General features: G+C 43.5%; 1 protein-coding gene across 1 annotated transcript; it reads right to left on the bottom strand.

The window, feature by feature from the left end:
• Positions 1-14732: 14732 nt before the first annotated feature.
• On the bottom strand, positions 14733-15653 carry LOC134944398 (taste receptor type 2 member 39-like). The gene has a single exon (XM_063932977.1). It carries the CDS (start codon positions 15651-15653, stop codon positions 14733-14735), a length of 921 nt encoding a protein of 306 aa, XP_063789047.1.
• Positions 15654-17678: the final 2025 nt, after the last annotated feature.

Here is a 17678-nt window from a genome sequence, read left to right as displayed (position 1 = left end):
GGGTTTCCCGCCGCATACCTGAGTATGAGTAAATAATAGAAATGGACATAAACTTCTTATGTCCATAACTATTCGCACGAGCGATTAATACGCTCCAAACCAACACCGGAATATTGCTAATTAAATACTCTTCCGATGGGTACCAAACACTGCTGTATGACTCTTGTTAGACCCTTCGTATAACACAAAGAGGGATTCCTTTAAACAGGGACCTTCTATATTAACCAAACTTTCAGAAACTATCAAAGGGATCATGATCTATAAACTACATTAATTGTGAAAATATGTAACGAATGAGTCGCACGCTACGACCACATAAACTCTACCGTAAATACGCATACCGCGCCTGCGAGTGCACGCTATTGCGGGTATGCGCCTTCACGGGAGAGCGTACGCATGCGCAGCGCGGACCAGTGTGCGGTGCAAATATGGCAACGTGCATAGAGACATTTTTCTGACTTTGACAGTCCACCCTTTGGCAGTCAATAATAACTGCCACCTTCTAAAACATTTCAAAAAGGAGAAAAATGTAAGTCAGGGGTTAATTGATTTCCATGGTGGGGCAAGGAAGAAGAGTGGAGTAGGTGTGAAGAGGGTATGACCTAGTGAGAAAGCAGAAGCATGTGTGTATGAGTCCATGTTTGGAGGGTCATGTATCATCGTGCCGTACGTGTGGTAAATCAAGCTTCGAGGTATTGCGAAGTATACATTTGAATTCCTTCTTATCCCGTACTAAGGGTCTGTGGATGGGCTGTCAAACTCTACCGAGCTCATTTCGGCTGTGGTTGTAACAAAATGGGGATGCACATTTTAGTTGATGATACATGAATGGGGGAGGTATGTGGTTGCTGATATCTGTGCCTGTATTCCCTATCGTCTATGTGTGTCATTACCTGAGGGTTGTAGAGATGAAGATAAAGAACACTTACGAAAAATGCAATGATATTCTATGTCAGGGAAATGTACATCTGTTGTTGAAGTTGTGTTCGGTATCTGTTGAGAGTCGTCTTCTTTGCGCTGTATTGCTCCTTGGGCATGAGCAAATAGCTTTGTCAGTGCCATCAGATTTACAAAAAATGTTGGGCTAGCGTGAGTTTAAAAATACTAGGGAAACTGGGGATCCATGGCAAAGTTCATCAAGTGTCCATATCATAGGTTGTCAAAACTTCATCTTTGGTGCTTGTCTGTTGTCTGTATAGCGTCTCATCAACTTCCTCGTCCAAGGGGGTCTTTGTATCTTGGAGAAAAGCAGAAAAACAGGTGAAAGAAACGGACCGTATAATCGCATTTTCATCACATCCTGGTTTCTATCATTGGGTCATAAATCAAATCCAGGTTAATTACGGTTTCCTCACTCCTCAAGCTCATCACTTTTGTACTTTGTTTGCACCTCATTAAAGCCTGCCCGCATCTAAATATCAATCCAATCGATATAACGACACCCAAGATACATAGTAGAAACTTTCCAACATCCATTATGACTCCTTGAGCCCAGTCTCCTAAACCGGAGAACCAATTTCGCGGGTTCAACCATGACACCCAACCAGTCAGCTCATTACCTACAGCAGCAAGGGTGAGATTGTGTTTTCGACGAAATTCCCACTTTAATTGCAGAATATCGTCCATCTTTTGGTCTATAACCTCTACCGGATCCTCGGTGCTATTTGTGATATACGTGCAACACTTTATGCCGTACTGTGTTGCCAATGTGACACAATATCCGCCTGTTACTGCTGTAAGATAATTAAGAACCATCCTATGCTGAACTAGTTCTGTTTTGTAGGCTTGCAGTTCTCTTCCAGTGTATCTAAACGTGTCATCATACATTTCAGTGATATTATCTAACAAATTGGCGAGTGCGGAAATGTATCTATAATTCATCACTCCTCGAGCGGTGCGAGTGAAATCTAACGCTACCAGAACCTGAATCCCGGTGGATTCATGGATAAGATCAGAGGCCGGATGCTCTAACCTTTCTGACAGTTGTCTTTTAACTCGGTGCTCGTAATGAGTGTGAGTATAAGGAGCTTGGGCACCACGGTGTATGTCCTTCATTTTGTCATGTGTAACAGTCATCACTTCAGGCAATACTTTTCCAATATAACACAATCCTTCAGAGTTTGGGGCAAGCCACTTGTACGCCTTTCTCCCGCATATGAAATATGCGTCATCGGGGAGAACATATGGGACGGAGAAGGACATGACCATGTTACAAACCTTCCAGGTGAAATCTCCTGACCCTAATTCTTCCATCTGCTTAATGCACGTATCAGTTTGTACGATATGTGCACAGTATCCTGGTGATACCTCTCCAACTCTAGTAATCCTATTTCCTAAGGTATATCGATACCGGAAAGATTTTCCTCTACTGGCTATGTGGCGTACAAGCTCTGTGTCTGTAGGCATTCTATCTGCTCTGTGTGAAAAGGTCATGGTAAGGTTGCTCCATGACACTTCCCAATTTCCCGGCTTACGGGGATTGGAGATATTAAAACATAAGAGGGACCTATCCACATGGTATTGGTGGAGCTTCAAACTAGGAGGGCTGGAGATGTTAAACCTCCGGTCCACCGGTCTCCCACCACTTAGCTCAAGTACCTCCCCTAACGTTAAAGGAAATGGTACTAGCCCTGATTTGCTGTGACCCTGAGGTACTTGAGAGCATACCCAACAATCTGTTTGGTTTAACACGTTACCCACTAAGGAGTGATAGTCACTCAATGGATGCCGGTCCATATGGATATTAAAACTGGATTGGCATTTCTTTATGCATCCATCTTCAACCAGATTATCACAGAGCCTACAGATACAGTTTTCTTCAGCTAACAATCCATCACAATTTCTTCTATCGGATCGTTTTCTGATACTCGCCTTTGCTTGTTGGTTAGGTTGATCTTGGAAAACTACGCCTCCATCATCATAATCGGAACCCATTCCAGAACCTCTCTCGACCTCTATGGTACTCTCGCCGGAACAGACTGCTCTGGTCAACATCATGGTTAACATCAAAATCCGGATCACAGTCTCTTGGGGCAAGTCCATCTTTGAGGAGGAAATAGAGAAGAATGAGAAGGGGGAAAAAAAGAACTTTCAAGGGAGAGGGGATGGGAAGTGGGGAAAAACAATAAAAGGGAGAGGGGAGTCGACAGCTGCTTTCGGTCTTCAAGGCTCAGGTGCCGCCTCAGTCCTCCTGGAACAGACACTCCAGTGATACCACCTCTACCGTCTGTTCCTTATCACGGGACTTCTCTGGGTCAGCAACCTTCTTGCAGTGGGATGAATGGACCCAAGTCTCTCTCTCAGCAACCTTCAATGCTGTGGTGCTAGTCAATAAGACCTGGTATGGTCCTTCCCATCTATCAATAAGACAACCTGAGCGTAGAAAATTTCGTATCATTACATAATCCCCAGGTTCAATGTCATGACAATTACTATCTGGTAAATCAGGAATCACCAACTTCAGATTATCATTTTGATTCCTCAACTGCTTACTCATGTTAATCAAGTATTTTACAGTTACTTCATTGTTACATTTCAAATCATCCTGAGGGTTAATCATGACATGCGGTTGTCGACCAAACAGAATTTCAAAAGGAGACAGATTAAGAGGGGACCTGGGAGTGGTTCTGATGCTATACAAAACAATGGGTAAAGCTTCTGGCCACGTCAATCCTGTCTCTGCCATTACTTTACTCAATTTATTTTTAATAGTGCTGTTCACTCTTTCGACCTTCGCGCTCGCCTGTGGACGGTACGGAGTGTGCAGCTTGCTATCAATTCCCATCAACTTACACATTCCTTGAAAGACATCACCTGTAAAATGGGTACCCCTATCACTTTCGATTATTCTAGGGATACCGTATCTACATACAAATTCCTGTACAATTTTCTTAGCTGTAAACATAGCGGTATTTGTAGCTGCTGGAAATGCTTCGACCCAATTCGAGAAAACATCTATACAGACAAGTACATATTTCAAATTTCGACATGGGGGTAACTGAATGAAGTCAATTTGTATTACCTGGAAAGGGCCGCCGGCAGGTGGGATATGGGATGGTTCTGTAGGTATTGCCTTTCCAATATTCTTTCTCAGACAGGTAAGGCATGACATTGCTCTTTTACCTGCATGAGAGGAGAATCCTGGGGCGCACCAGTATGCTCTTACCAATTTGCACATCCCCTCCTTGCCTAGATGAGTCAGCCCATGAGCTGCTTCAGCCAGACATGGAAGGTATGCCCTGGGGGCCACTGGTTTACCATGTCCATCCGTCCAGAGCCCTGAGGACTCCTGGCCATATCCCTTTGCCTTCCAGACTGCTCTTTCCTGTGTGGAACACAAATTCTGCATCTCACACAACTTCTGTGTGTTGATGGTATTAAATACCATCAGTTGTGTGGTGTCTGTCTGTATGGGGGTAGCAGCTGCAAGCTTTGCGGCTTCGTCTGCTCGGCTGTTACCAAGGGATACTGGGTCTTGGCTATATGTATGTGCTTTACATTTGATAACAGCCACTCTGTCGGGTTCCTGTATCGCTGTTAGAAGCCTTTTTATATAAGCTGCATGCGCTATCGGTGTACCAGCTGCCGTCATGAAATTTCTGAGGCGCCATAGGGCTCCGAAATCGTGTACTACCCCGAAGGCGTATCTAGAATCGGTGTAGATATTGGCTGACTTACCCTTAGCCAATTCACATGCTCTGGTTAGGGCGACCAGTTCAGCAACTTGGGCTGAGTGAGGTGGGCCTAGCGGTTCCGCTTCTATGGTGTCTTGGTCATCTACGACTGCGTATCCAGTACACAAGTCTCCCGAGTCTGACTGTCTATGACAACTACCGTCAGTGTAGAACGTGAGTTCTGCATCTTCCAGTGGATTGTCACTGATGTCAGGCCTTGCGGTAAAATTTTGGGTCAAATATTCCATACAATCATGTGTATCTTTCTTTGCATTAAATCCTCCTTCCCCATCACTCTCACCTTCCACCCTTTGTGTCTGACCAGGCACACCTGGGAGAAATGTTGCAGGATTTAATGCGCTGCATCTCCTTATGGTGATGTTTACTGGGGCCATTAATGCCAATTCCCATCTTGTAAACCTTGCTGATGAGACGTGTCTGGTTTGGGCAGAATTCAATAAGGCAGATACCGCATGCGGTGTATGGATTGTGAGGTTGTGGCCTAGCACGACATCTTCGCTTTTTGTCACTAGCAATGCTATCGCCGCAACGCTACGCAAGCATGTGGGGAGGGATCGCGCTACTGTGTCTAGTTGAGCGCTGTAGTATGCGACTGGCCTGCTGGCGTCACCGTGTTTTTGGGTTAGTACACCTGCTGCGCACCCAGCACTTTCTGTTCCGTATAGTTCAAAGGGTTTCCCATAATCTGGCATACCTAGTGCTGGCGCCTGCGTTAGGCACTGTTTAAGTCTCTCAAATGCTGTTTCGGATTCGTCTGTATGCGAAATCCGATCAGGTTTGTTTGAAGAGACCATTTCCTGCAAAGGTAACGCCAATATGGAAAACCCTGGGATCCAATTACGGCAATACCCACACATTCCTAAAAACGTCCTGATCTGTTGCTGGGTTTGTGGCAGTGTCATGTCTCTAATGGCTTGGATTCTATCAGCGGTCAGGTGTCTCAGTCCTTGTGTTAGACAGTGTCCCAAATATTTTACCTTAGTTTGGCATAATTGCAACTTGTCTTTGGAAACCTTGTGACCTGTGTCTGAAAGATGAAACAGGAGCTGTTTCGTATCCTTCAGAGATGCTTCCAGCGAATCTGAACACAGCAGTAAATCATCCACATACTGTATCAACACTGATCCACTCTCCGGTTGGAAAGACTGTAAACAATCATGCAAAGCCTGAGAAAATATACTTGGACTATCTATGAAACCTTGGGGTAACCGAGTCCACGTGTATTGGACTCCTCTGTATGTGAATGCAAATAGATATTGGCTGTCAGGGTGCAGAGGTACCGAAAAGAATGCGGAGCAGAGGTCAATAACAGTGAAAAATTTGGCAGTGGGAGGAATTTGCATTAGGATGACAGCTGGATTAGGCACTACGGGGAACTGACTCTCCACTATTTTGTTAATCCCCCTTAGATCCTGCACTAGCCTGTAACCCCTCCCCCCACTCTTTTTAACAGGGAAGATGGGACTATTTGCTGTGCTGGACGTTCTTACTAGAATGCCCTGTTGTAGCAAGCGCTCTATTACTGGGAAAACTCCTAACTCCACCTCTGGCTTCAGAGGATACTGTGGGATTTTTGGAGCTATCCTACCATCTTTTACTTGTACAACTACTGGAGCTACGTTTGCCATTAATCCAGTGTCCTGTCCATCTTTTGTCCAAAGTGACTCTGGTATCTGAGATGTCATCTCTTCTACTTGGGATGGATTCCTATTTGTCATAATGGTATGTGACATTAATTTTGATGGGGAGTCTAACATGTCTCGCACTTCCTGAGCGTGATTCCCAGGAATGTCCAAGAATACACCTTCAGGAGTACAATAAATGACGCACCCCATTTTACATAGTAGGTCTCTACCCAGGAGATTGGTTGGTGCAGATGCAGCCAGCAAAAAGGAATGCTTGGTATGCAAAGGCCCTATTGTAATCTCGGCTGGTTTGCTAACAGGGTAGTGCTGGACTACTCCTGTTACTCCCATGGCTGGAACTGTCCTACCAGTGGTTCTCATGCCCACTGTCGAATTTATCACTGACTTGGCCGCCCCTGTGTCTACAAGAAAGTTTAAAGTTTTACCAGCTACATTGATTGCAATCTCTGGTTCACTTCCAAGACTGGCGATCAATTTAACTGGCTGCAGATTACAGGTATGGCCACACCCCTATTGGGTATGCTGACCTCCCTGAATCCCGCTGGCAGCAACTACTTGTGAGGGAGTTAGTTGGGAACTATCAGAGGCATGCCAGTCTCTGTTCGGGGGATATCTTTTTGTTTCCCCTGTATGTGGCTCAAAACTCCGCCTCTGTGGACCCTGCTCCCAATGTCGTGTGTCATGTCGTTGTCTAGGGGGTTGAAAAGATCTTTGTACACTCTTTGTTCTACAGTCTCGTGCATAGTGTCCCTGTCTGTTACAAGAAAAACATGTTATTACACTTGCCTTACCCACAGGATTCGGTGGTACATACGCAGGCTGCCTTGTGGTCAGCGCCTGTATACTTACTGACATCAACTTATCACTTTGTGACTCCCTGTGCCTAGTGATGTTTCTGTCGTGATCAATAGCAGCCTCTCTCAATGTGGACACCGACAGACCTCGCCAACATGGTTGCGTGGTCTGGACCCTAGTCTTTAATGTTTCCTTTAAACCATCCATCAGTACGGATACTGCTACTTCTCGGTGGTTTGGGTTGGTCTTAATGTCTTCTATACCAGTGTACTTTGCCATTTCTAATAGTGCCCGGTGAAAATATTCTACTGCCGTTTCGGACTCTTTTTGTCTAATGGAGAATATCTTGTTCCATTTAACAACGGCTGGGAAATACTCCTTTAGCTGTAAATTTATCCTTTTTACATTATTCTTGTTGTACACGTCTGTAAGCGGTACATCTTTATCCAATGCACAGTCAACTAAGAATTGAGTTGCGTCGACATTGGAAGGTAAACAAGCTCTTAGCAGTACCTGCCAATCCTTGTTGTTGGGTTCTACAGTGTTACCTAGATCCCTGATGTATTTTTGGCTAGCAACTAAGTCTTTCCTGGGGTCAGGAAATTCGGACACTATTGTTCTTAATTCCATTCGGGAAAATGGAGTGTACATGGCAATGTTCCTTATGGGAGTGGCTCCAGACACATCTGTTTTTCCATTGGGAACTGCTATTACCCTTACAGGAGCAATTCTAACAGCCTCATTCTGCGTTGATTCTACAACTTGTGGTACAATTGTTTCAGTGTAGTGCATGGTGCCGTACTTACCCGTTGACACGACCTCACCTATCCCTCCGCTAGGGGCTTTCGCTAATCTCGTGGGTGTTGCTGTGCCTACTGTGGTCTCTGCTATGGTGGCCGCAAGAGAGAGAGCTGAAATTGTTGCTGAATCGTCTTCTTGATCACACTCCTGAGGAAAGTTCAAAACAGGGTACAACTTGCACGGGTTAATAATTGCATGAGTTACTTGGTTACCATCATTTACATTTACAGGGTTACTAAGTGTTTGTGTTTTACAACCCAGTGCGTTTCTCTCCGCAATCAACTTCTCTCCTGCTATATATGGTGGTGGCGGGGCTGTGGCTATCAGTTTCCTTACTGCCCCAGATCCCGCCGCCAGAGCCAAACCTCTCTGTATCTCACCTTCCTGGTGCCATAACTGTAAATAATCATGATGCTGAATTCGTCTCTTTGTTGATTTTATGAGACATATCCTCCTCCTTAAATTTTGTAACACTTCTGGACTGAAGCTACCTATTCTTGGGAATTTGTCCCTGTCTTGTACAGTCATTCTCTCCCATTCATCACATAAAGATTCTGTGTGACTTCCGTATTTTTCACACATGATGTATCTTGCCGACCCGACTGGCCGGTTCTCTGAATCAACCCGAACCGAGGTTGATCGCCCCCTACCTGAACAATTGGCCCCCATAATCTGCAGGTGTTGCTTACTACTCCTTAGATCTTTAAATCAAGGTCTTCAGCGAACCCTTACAGCAAACCAAATTATTCACAATAGGCCGGCGGTGGCGGTTTACCGAGTACCCCACTCACTCGCCCACCTCGACCAATACGACCTGATCACACCGACGTGGTGCTGGCGTACTCGATACAGGGCCCTACCAAAAGAACCTTCGGTTTACTGGAACATATGAGGGTTACCCGCAGGACACTTACTCTTTCCAGTAAAGGTGGGGTTGTTAGATAGTTCCTGAGTGACCAGCAAACTTCCCTTAAAAATAAAAAATTACACAAATCACGTCAGAATGTACAAATAGCGTTTGTGACCACTTTACTCTAATGGTATTAGGTCAGATTACTAACTACTGCACACAATTACGTGCGGTACAATCGTTCAGTACATAAGCACTACCTGTTATGTACTGAGAGATCAATGGAATCGATGTTTCCGGCTGCGATTCCTTCAGCAAGAGCTTATGGCCTATATGGGTTCTGCACCAACCCCCGGGGTTGTGCCTCTTGTATGTTTATATAGCGGACCTACTTGTACCTTATGACCTCCTGGTCTTGTTACCTTGTGACCTCCTGGTCTTGTTACCTTGTAGTCCGCTATACTCTACTTGCTCAAATATTATTCAACCAAGGATGCCTCCTTAGCCACCGTATATGTCACTTACACGTGTGTCCTACCAGATTTCTATTGGTTCAACCTCTAAGTTGTATAACTTGTATACAAAAACACACTCACTCAACACATGTACACTTTTGCTTCCACTCCTATTTCTGCACAGAAATTTTTCTTCAGCCCAGCGGTGTTACCAATTAGGAGCAGGATCTGTTAAACTAAATTTCAGTTTTTCCAAAAATAGATTTGCGTTATTTACCGCGTCGCGTTATCTACCGCTGTGCGTTACTTATCGCCTTTGCGCTAACTATCGCTTTGCGCTAATTCACCTTTTTCGTGACTTTGAGCTACGTGGGCGTAACCGGACGCTACGTTGCGTAATGTACGCTGCGTGCGTCTGCCTTTGGATTGCGTACGCAAGTCTTTTGTTAGGGACACGTGTACGCAAAACAAAGATCCACCGTAACACAATTTCTACTTTTATCAATGTAAATGATCCCTGATCATCTACCGCACACCACACTGACTGCCTTGTCTCCCAGACAAGCCGTGTGTTGGTCTATACTTTAACTATTACCTCTACTATGAAATAACAGCAAATCTCTTTTAGCACTTTCTATCAACTATAAAAATTGGCAAACAGGAATAGTGATATACGAAATTTGAAAAAGAAATGCAGATATATGTATGCGTGCGTGTATACGCAAGACAGAAGAGAAATAAAAGTTTTAAAAGACACAAGCGTTTTGTTCTTACTTCCGGTTCCCGGATTCCTTCAGCACTCTTTATCTAAGCGAAGCAGACGCTTATCCCGTCAGCACTGCGAGACAACCTCCCACCCTTTGCTGGGGGGATAATGTCTGCTGATCTACCTAGTGCAGATATGAGAAGGATAGGACGAGTCCCCAATTGACAATGCTAAATTCTTTTGTCGTATAAACAACCTTTTATGAAGTCTAAGAACACTGTACGCTGTTTACTTAAGAAGTACCGTAAGGGTACGCTAGTTGCGTAAAGATCGCTCAGCCGTAGGCGAGACGCTCAAGCGTCACGTTCGCTCACGGCCCAGAGATCACAGGACAACACGTTATTGGCTATGACTAGAGTAACGATTCGCTATGGCGTAGCGGACGCTCGAGACCACGAGGAGATCACCAGCGGCGCAGACGCTCACAACGCTATACCTTTATCGTATAAACCTTATCAATGAAATACACAGAATACCTTAATGTGAATACAGGGTGTAAGTGCAACCTTGTGTAACCTAACTAACTACAAAGCTGCTTGAGCGTCACCGACGCTCAAGTGAACACTTAATACTATAGAAAATACACAGATACTGGTTTAGGGTCCAAAGCCTATTAACTGTATTATATCTAATATACTTGTAAAAGGGGATAACAGTACAAATGATACACTACAATATAACAGAGACTTCCTAACCAAAATACAATACTATCTAATACAATTCAATACTAGTCTAGGGGAGATATGAGAGAAAAGAGAAAGGAGAGAGAGAGATGGAGAGAGATGAGAGAAATTGGCTCACAGTAAGACAATGATTACGGAGAGAAAACTTACGCACAAAGGGTAACGATCGCATGCGCCTCGATATCCAGCTCCCGGTTATCAGCAGAAAACCGTTGATGAGAGTGAAGTTGGATATGGTCGGCCTGCCTATTTATGCCCCACACACAATGCAATCTCATAGTCCCTACAATCCCATTGTCCATTGGATGAAGGAATTCGGCCCTGTATCACAACAAAAGGTCATAGGTTGATTCATACAGGTGGGCTGTAACGATTTCCAACAGCTCAGGTGGGTGGGAAACTGGGTTTCCCGCCGCATACCTGAGTATGAGTAAATAATAGAAATGGACATAAACTTCTTATGTCCATAACTATTCGCACGAGCGATTAATACGCTCCAAACCAACACCGGAATATTGCTAATTAAATACTCTTCCGATGGGTACCAAACACTGCTGTATGACTCTTGTTAGACCCTTCGTATAACACAAAGAGGGATTCCTTTAAACAGGGACCTTCTATATTAACCAAACTTTCAGAAACTATCAAAGGGATCATGATCTATAAACTACATTAATTGTGTAAATATGTAACGAATGAGTCGCACGCTACGACTACATAAACTCTACCGTAAATACGCATACCGCGCCTGCGAGTGCACGCTATTGCGGGTATGCGCCTTCATGGGAGAGCGTACGCATGCGCAGCGCGGACCAGTGTGCGGTGCAAATATGGCAACGTGCATAGAGACATTTTTCTGACTTTGACAGTGTCTATAAATGATTTGATTTGGTCCTTGACATCAATTTTCCAGTTCTTTTATTTTTGAGCGTATTTCAAGCACATTTTCTTTTGTGGGTTATCTGGACATTTAATACTTTTTTGTTGTTAATATTTTTTCAGTTTTGGGTGGTCTTTTACATTTCCATCTGCAATTGCCCTACTGTCATGGTGACCCAGTTACTGTTTCACTGTGATTTTAGCAGAATAAAAACACTAGATTTACTGGTTTCCACAATTATCAATATAACAGATAACAGTAAGTATATACTAGCGCTGACTAACACAATGCTTAATAATGGGATGGTTTGTTTAAACAAATATAATTTATTAAAAATGAGAAGAAGTCATGCAATACAACAGAAGTCATTGAAACCTTACTTTTTGGTGTTTACAGTTTTTGATATTTTTCAAGGTGTAATATTTCTTCTGAAAATGGAATAAATGACAATTTAACATGAAATGTAAAAACAATTGGCCAGATGTGCTAAGCCCTGAAAAGCGATAAATTTCACTGTGATAAAGTATCAACCAGCCAGAAACTAACTCTCATTTTTCAAATCCAGCCTGTAACATGGCAGTTAGGAGCTGATTGGCTGTTTTTTCATCACCGTGAAATGTATGACTTTTTAAGGCTTAGTACATCTGACCGAATATCATTTTCACTCAACAACTCTGGCTCCATACATATCATAAACTTGTTTGTTAATGGACAGAACCGGCACTTTTATCTGCTCATGGCCATGTGTGTGATTCTACACCATTCCCGGTACATAACACTATGCCCTATGTCCCAATGAAATTTGGCCATCATTTTGAGCATAGTACATAATTAAAATTGAAATATCCCAGTGACAGCTTCAAGTGCTAATACATGAAATCAGGCTCAGTATGAGGAGTAATCAGGCCAAAAGCTATGAGGAGTACAATGAAGTCTGGATTTATAAGTATGTATTCCCTATTCCCCAGTACTTGAGATAAGGACTACGTTAAATTTAAATATTTGTTGATGTATATGTCCCTCACAGAAGTTTATTTGTGTGGTATATACTGATTATCACTTTATAAACATTTTTATGAACATGTACATTTTACTTTTAACTCCAATTATTCAATGTCAGTATTTACTATACAACCAAACTGTCTTTCAAGTTCTGTTGACAATAGCAATGACTTTCTCATAATGCATGAAAAGTGTGACAGTATAGGTTTACCGGTCTGATGACTCAATGCAAATACTGTATGGAAATGGTTCTGTAATAGATTTGTGGAAATGCTGACACCAGTTATAGGTGTTTAATGTTATCTGAATTTAGCTACAACCCTGGTTTACTGTACAAGGCAATATTTAAATCACCAAATCAGTTTAGAAATTTACAAAAGAAATCCTGAATATTCCAAGTCTCTTAAATATTAACTCATTTAAATATCACAGCACTGAGGTTTTGGGTTCAGTTTCAACCATTGCCCCAACTATGTTGAGTTTGTATATCCTCCCCATCTTGAATGGATTTCCTCCAGGTGCTCCAGTTACCTCTATACTCCAAATATAAACTGGTAGGTTAATGGTCTCCCAACAAAAAAAATTATCATGTTGTGTATGTGGTGTCTGAGTTTGCTGTTTGGGTAACTCTGAACTCGTGGCAGAAGTACTGGCACTTGGTGCTGTGTTATGTTGGAGGCTTGGTGGTTTGATGTAGTTTCTATTCATGGGATATATGAGAGGAACTTAGACCAGAAGGGAAAAATCAGAACAAGCATCCGGTAGTTGGCTGGACCCAGGACAGGTGTGCATAGTTTTACCCCACTGGTGGTCTTGTCCAGGGATCCCTGCAAGGGAATTTGGGTTTTGCTGCACTCGACAGGCTGGACACGGCACCCTGACTAAGTCACCTGAGATGGTAGCAGGAGTTATAAATTCAGAACTGAACTGAAAAGCTGACTGGGCTGGAACCGGAATGATGTCACTTCTTGGACAAAAACCAAACTAGAGAGTTGATCTGGCTGGGACTGAAATGATGACACTTCTGGACTAGGACCGGACTGGAAGGCAATGGAGCTGGACTTGGAACCGCACTGGAATGCAATGTGGTCAGAAATGGAACGGGACTGGAATGCAATGTGGTCAGTCTTTGAATGGGACTGGGATGCAATGTGGTCGGAAATGGAGCAGGACTGGAATGCAATGTGGTCGGACTTGGAACGGGACTGGAATGCAATGTGGTCGGACTCAGAACGGGCTGGAATGCAATGTGGTTGGACTTGTAATGTCACTGGAATGCAATGTAGCCAGACTTTAAATTAGACTGGAATGCAATGAAGCCAGACATGGATCCAGAGTGGAATACAATGTGGTCGGAAATGGAACGGGACTGGAATGCAATGCGGTCAGACTTGGAACGGAACTGGAATGCATTTTGGTCAGACTTGGAATGGGACTGGAATGCAAAGGTGCAATGTCATCAGGTTTAGAGGTTCTATAAATTCTGAGGAGCGAAGCTACAAGGCTCATACACTGAACTCTGTGAATTATGAAACTGGCAACCTGTGTCCTGAAAACCTGGAAGCTTTATATCACTGGGCTGTGCTGTCCTGGACTGGCTGGAGAAATCAGTTTAGCCAAAGCCTGGCCAGGATTGGATCGGACCCGGTCACCTCAGCAGTAGCAAGATGGCACTGCCCGCACTGCTGTTCCAGCATGAATAGCAGCATGAGGTACGCTACAGCACTGTGCCCTGGAGCCCGCACTGCCCTGCGCACAATGCTCCATGGCCTTCACTGATCCCAGATGCACCATAATGGCCGCATGAGCTGCATGCCACCAGAGTGCAGGGGCCTGAACCAGAGGCAGCCAAGAACATGTGAAACACCAGCGACCATGACATGTGGAAGGGAACATAGGGGTTTATGTATCAAGAAGGGAAAAAAGTGAAGTTGCCCATAGTACCAAGCAGCTCCTATGTATCATGTTTTAGACTGTACATGATAAATGCTGCCCCAAAGCTGATTAGTGCAATGGGAAACTTTCCAAATGGCCTACTCATCCACTATTTTCAGTGCTTTATACATCAACACCATAGAATATAAGCTCTACTGGAGAAAGGACTGATATGAATGGCTAAATATTCTCTGTACATCAACTGTGAGCCCTGAAATGTTTAAATCAAATGAAATACTGGAGCAACTCCTTCCAGTTTTTGTTTACATTTGGATAATGAATAATAATCATAACAAATTGTATTGGAGTAAAGGAGAGCATCAGTATCATAGTCACCCAATACCCCGGACTTTGCTGAGAGAAGGACGAAAAATAGAAAAGAAAGAAAACTAAATAAAATGCAGCATAAAGAAATAAGAAATGTATCATTTGAGAAACAATGTTCTGGTAGATTTTCAGAGTGTCATCACCAGATTTTGCCATGTTCTTCCCCATCGTATGTTCATGAAGCTTCAGAAACTGACCAGTTAAGAGGACATTTATTATCATAGTCAGAAACGGCACGCTGATCATAGCGAGAGTAAACTTTGCCACTCTTAAGTTTGCTGCTTTTGTTCCAAATGTAGAGCTGGCTGGTGGGATGACTGAGCTGTTTGTGGAAGGGTCTTGAAGAAATCTTAAAAGTAACATATTTAGGAAGCTGATGACCAGACACAACACGTGTATCACCACTATCAGATAGTGAGCAAAATAGTTTATCATCTTCTTGGTCCAACCAAGAAAGCCAGATCTGACATCTGCAATCTTTGTGAAGTAGAAGAAGCTGACCAGGGCAGTGAACCAGGCGCAAGAGCTCACGCTGTATACGGTAAGAGAGATAAATACGCCTTCTGAATACAGTGTTTTACAGAGATCCGGCCACAATACTTCACAGAGTAAATTGGCATACGACACAATGGTGAAACAGATGCTGGACAAATGAACAGCACACTGGATTTTTTTAGCGGGAGGCAAATGTTTCTTTTTATGGAAGTCACATAAAATGCCATATGTAATAAAGGCATAGGTGAATATGGCAGCAAATACCTCAATCGACAGAATGATTAGAGAGGTCACAATACCGGGGCTCCTCAGATTAATATCCATTGGGTATGAATGTTGCTGTCACTTCTCTGCTGATCTGTCTTCAGGTCTCAGAGTTTCACTGTGGAGACACCTGCAGATGGGTTCTTGTGTCACATCCAGAAAGTGTCATCAGTATAATATCACAGCTTGCTTTGGTGATATTCCTGCTAAGCCTGAGCATATACAGTGCTGAGATGTTACTATATACCGTGCTCTGACCTTGTGTATTTATATAATCTCTGCACCAGCTGGGATACTGTATCTCTGGTGATATTCCTGCTAAGCCTAAGCATATACAGTGCTGAGATGTTACTATATACCAGGCTCTGACCTTGTGTATTTATATAGTCTCTGCACCAGCCGGGATACTGTATCTCTGGTGATATTCCTGCTAAGCCTGAGCATGTACAGAGCTGAGATGTCACTATATACTGTGCTCTGACCTTGTGTATTTATATAACCTCTGCACCAGCTGGGATACTGTATCTCTGGTGATATTACTGCTATGCCTGAGCATGTACAGTGCTGAGATGTCACTATATACCGTGCTCTGACCTTGTGTATTTATATAATCTCTGCACCAGCTGGGATACTGTATCTCTGGTGATATTACTGCTAAGCCTGAGCATGTACAGTGCTGAGATGTCACTATATACCGTGCTCTGACCTTGTGTATTTATATAGTCTCTGCACCAGCCGGGATACTGTATCTCTGGTGATATTCCTGCTAAGCCTGAGCATGTACAGTGCTGAGATGTCACTATATACCGTGCTCTGACCTTGTGTATTTATATAACCTCTGCACCAGCTGGGATACTGTATCTCTGGTGATATTCCTGCTAAGCCTGAGCATATACAGTGCTGAGATGTCACTATATACCATGCTCTGACCTTGTGTATTTATATAGTCTCTGCACCAGCCGGGATACTGTATCTCTGGTGATATTACTGCTAAGCCTGAGCATGTACAGTGCTGAGATGTCACTATATACCGTGCTCTGACCTTGTGTATTTATATAACCTCTGCACCAGCTGGGATACTGTATCTCTGGTGATATTACTGCTAAGCCTGAGCATGTACAGTGCTGAGATGTCACTATATACCATGCTCTGACCTTGTGTATTTATATAATCTCTGCACCAGCTGGGATACTGTATCTCTGGTGATATTACTGCTAAGCCTGAGCATGTACAGTGCTGAGATGTCACTATATACCGTGCTCTGACCTTGTGTATTTATATAACCTCTGCACCAGCTGGGATACTGTATCTCTGGTGATATTACTGCTAAGCCTGAGCATGTACAGTGCTGAGATGTCACTATATACCGTGCTCTGACCTTGTGTATTTATATAGTCTCTGCACCAGCCGGGATACTGTATCTCTGGTGATATTACTGCTAAGCCTGAGCATGTACAGTGCTGAGATGTCACTATATACCATGCTCTGACCTTGTGTATTTATATAGTCTCTGCACCAGCCGGGATACTGTATCTCTGGTGATATTACTGCTAAGCCTGAGCATGTACAGTGCTGAGATGTCACTATATACCATGCTCTGACCTTGTGTATTTATATAACCTCTGCACCAGCTGGGATACTGTATCTCTGGTGATATTACTGCTAAGCCTGAGCATGTACAGCGCTGAGATGTCACTATATACCGTGCTCTGACCTTGTGTATTTATATAGTCTCTGCACCAGCCGGGATACTGTATCTCTGGTGATATTACTGCTAAGCCTGAGCATGTACAGTGCTGAGATGTCACTATATACCGTGCTCTGACCTTGTGTATTTATATAACCTCTGCACCAGCCGGGATACTGTATCTCTGGTGTTATTCCTGCTAAGCCTGAGCATGTACAGTGCTGAGATGTCACTATATACCGTGCTCTAACCTTGTGTATTTATATAATCTCTGCACCAGCCGGGATACTGTATCTCTGGTGATATTCCTGCTAAGCCTGAGCATGTACAGTGCTGAGATGTCACTATATACCGTGCTCTGACCTTGTGTATTTATATAGTCTCTGCACCAGCCGGGA

This window comes from Pseudophryne corroboree, chromosome 7 (genome assembly GCF_028390025.1).
Source record: "Pseudophryne corroboree isolate aPseCor3 chromosome 7, aPseCor3.hap2, whole genome shotgun sequence".
NCBI lineage: Eukaryota > Metazoa > Chordata > Amphibia > Anura > Myobatrachidae > Pseudophryne > Pseudophryne corroboree.
The sequence above is the reverse complement of the archived record's forward strand: the minus strand, read 5'-3'. Positions and strand labels throughout refer to the sequence as shown.

Excerpts from the sequence above, each read along its gene's own strand:
- LOC134944398 (XM_063932977.1), bottom strand. The coding sequence starts at position 15,653 with ATGGATATTAATCTGAGGAGCCCCGGTATTGTGACCTCTCTAATCATT.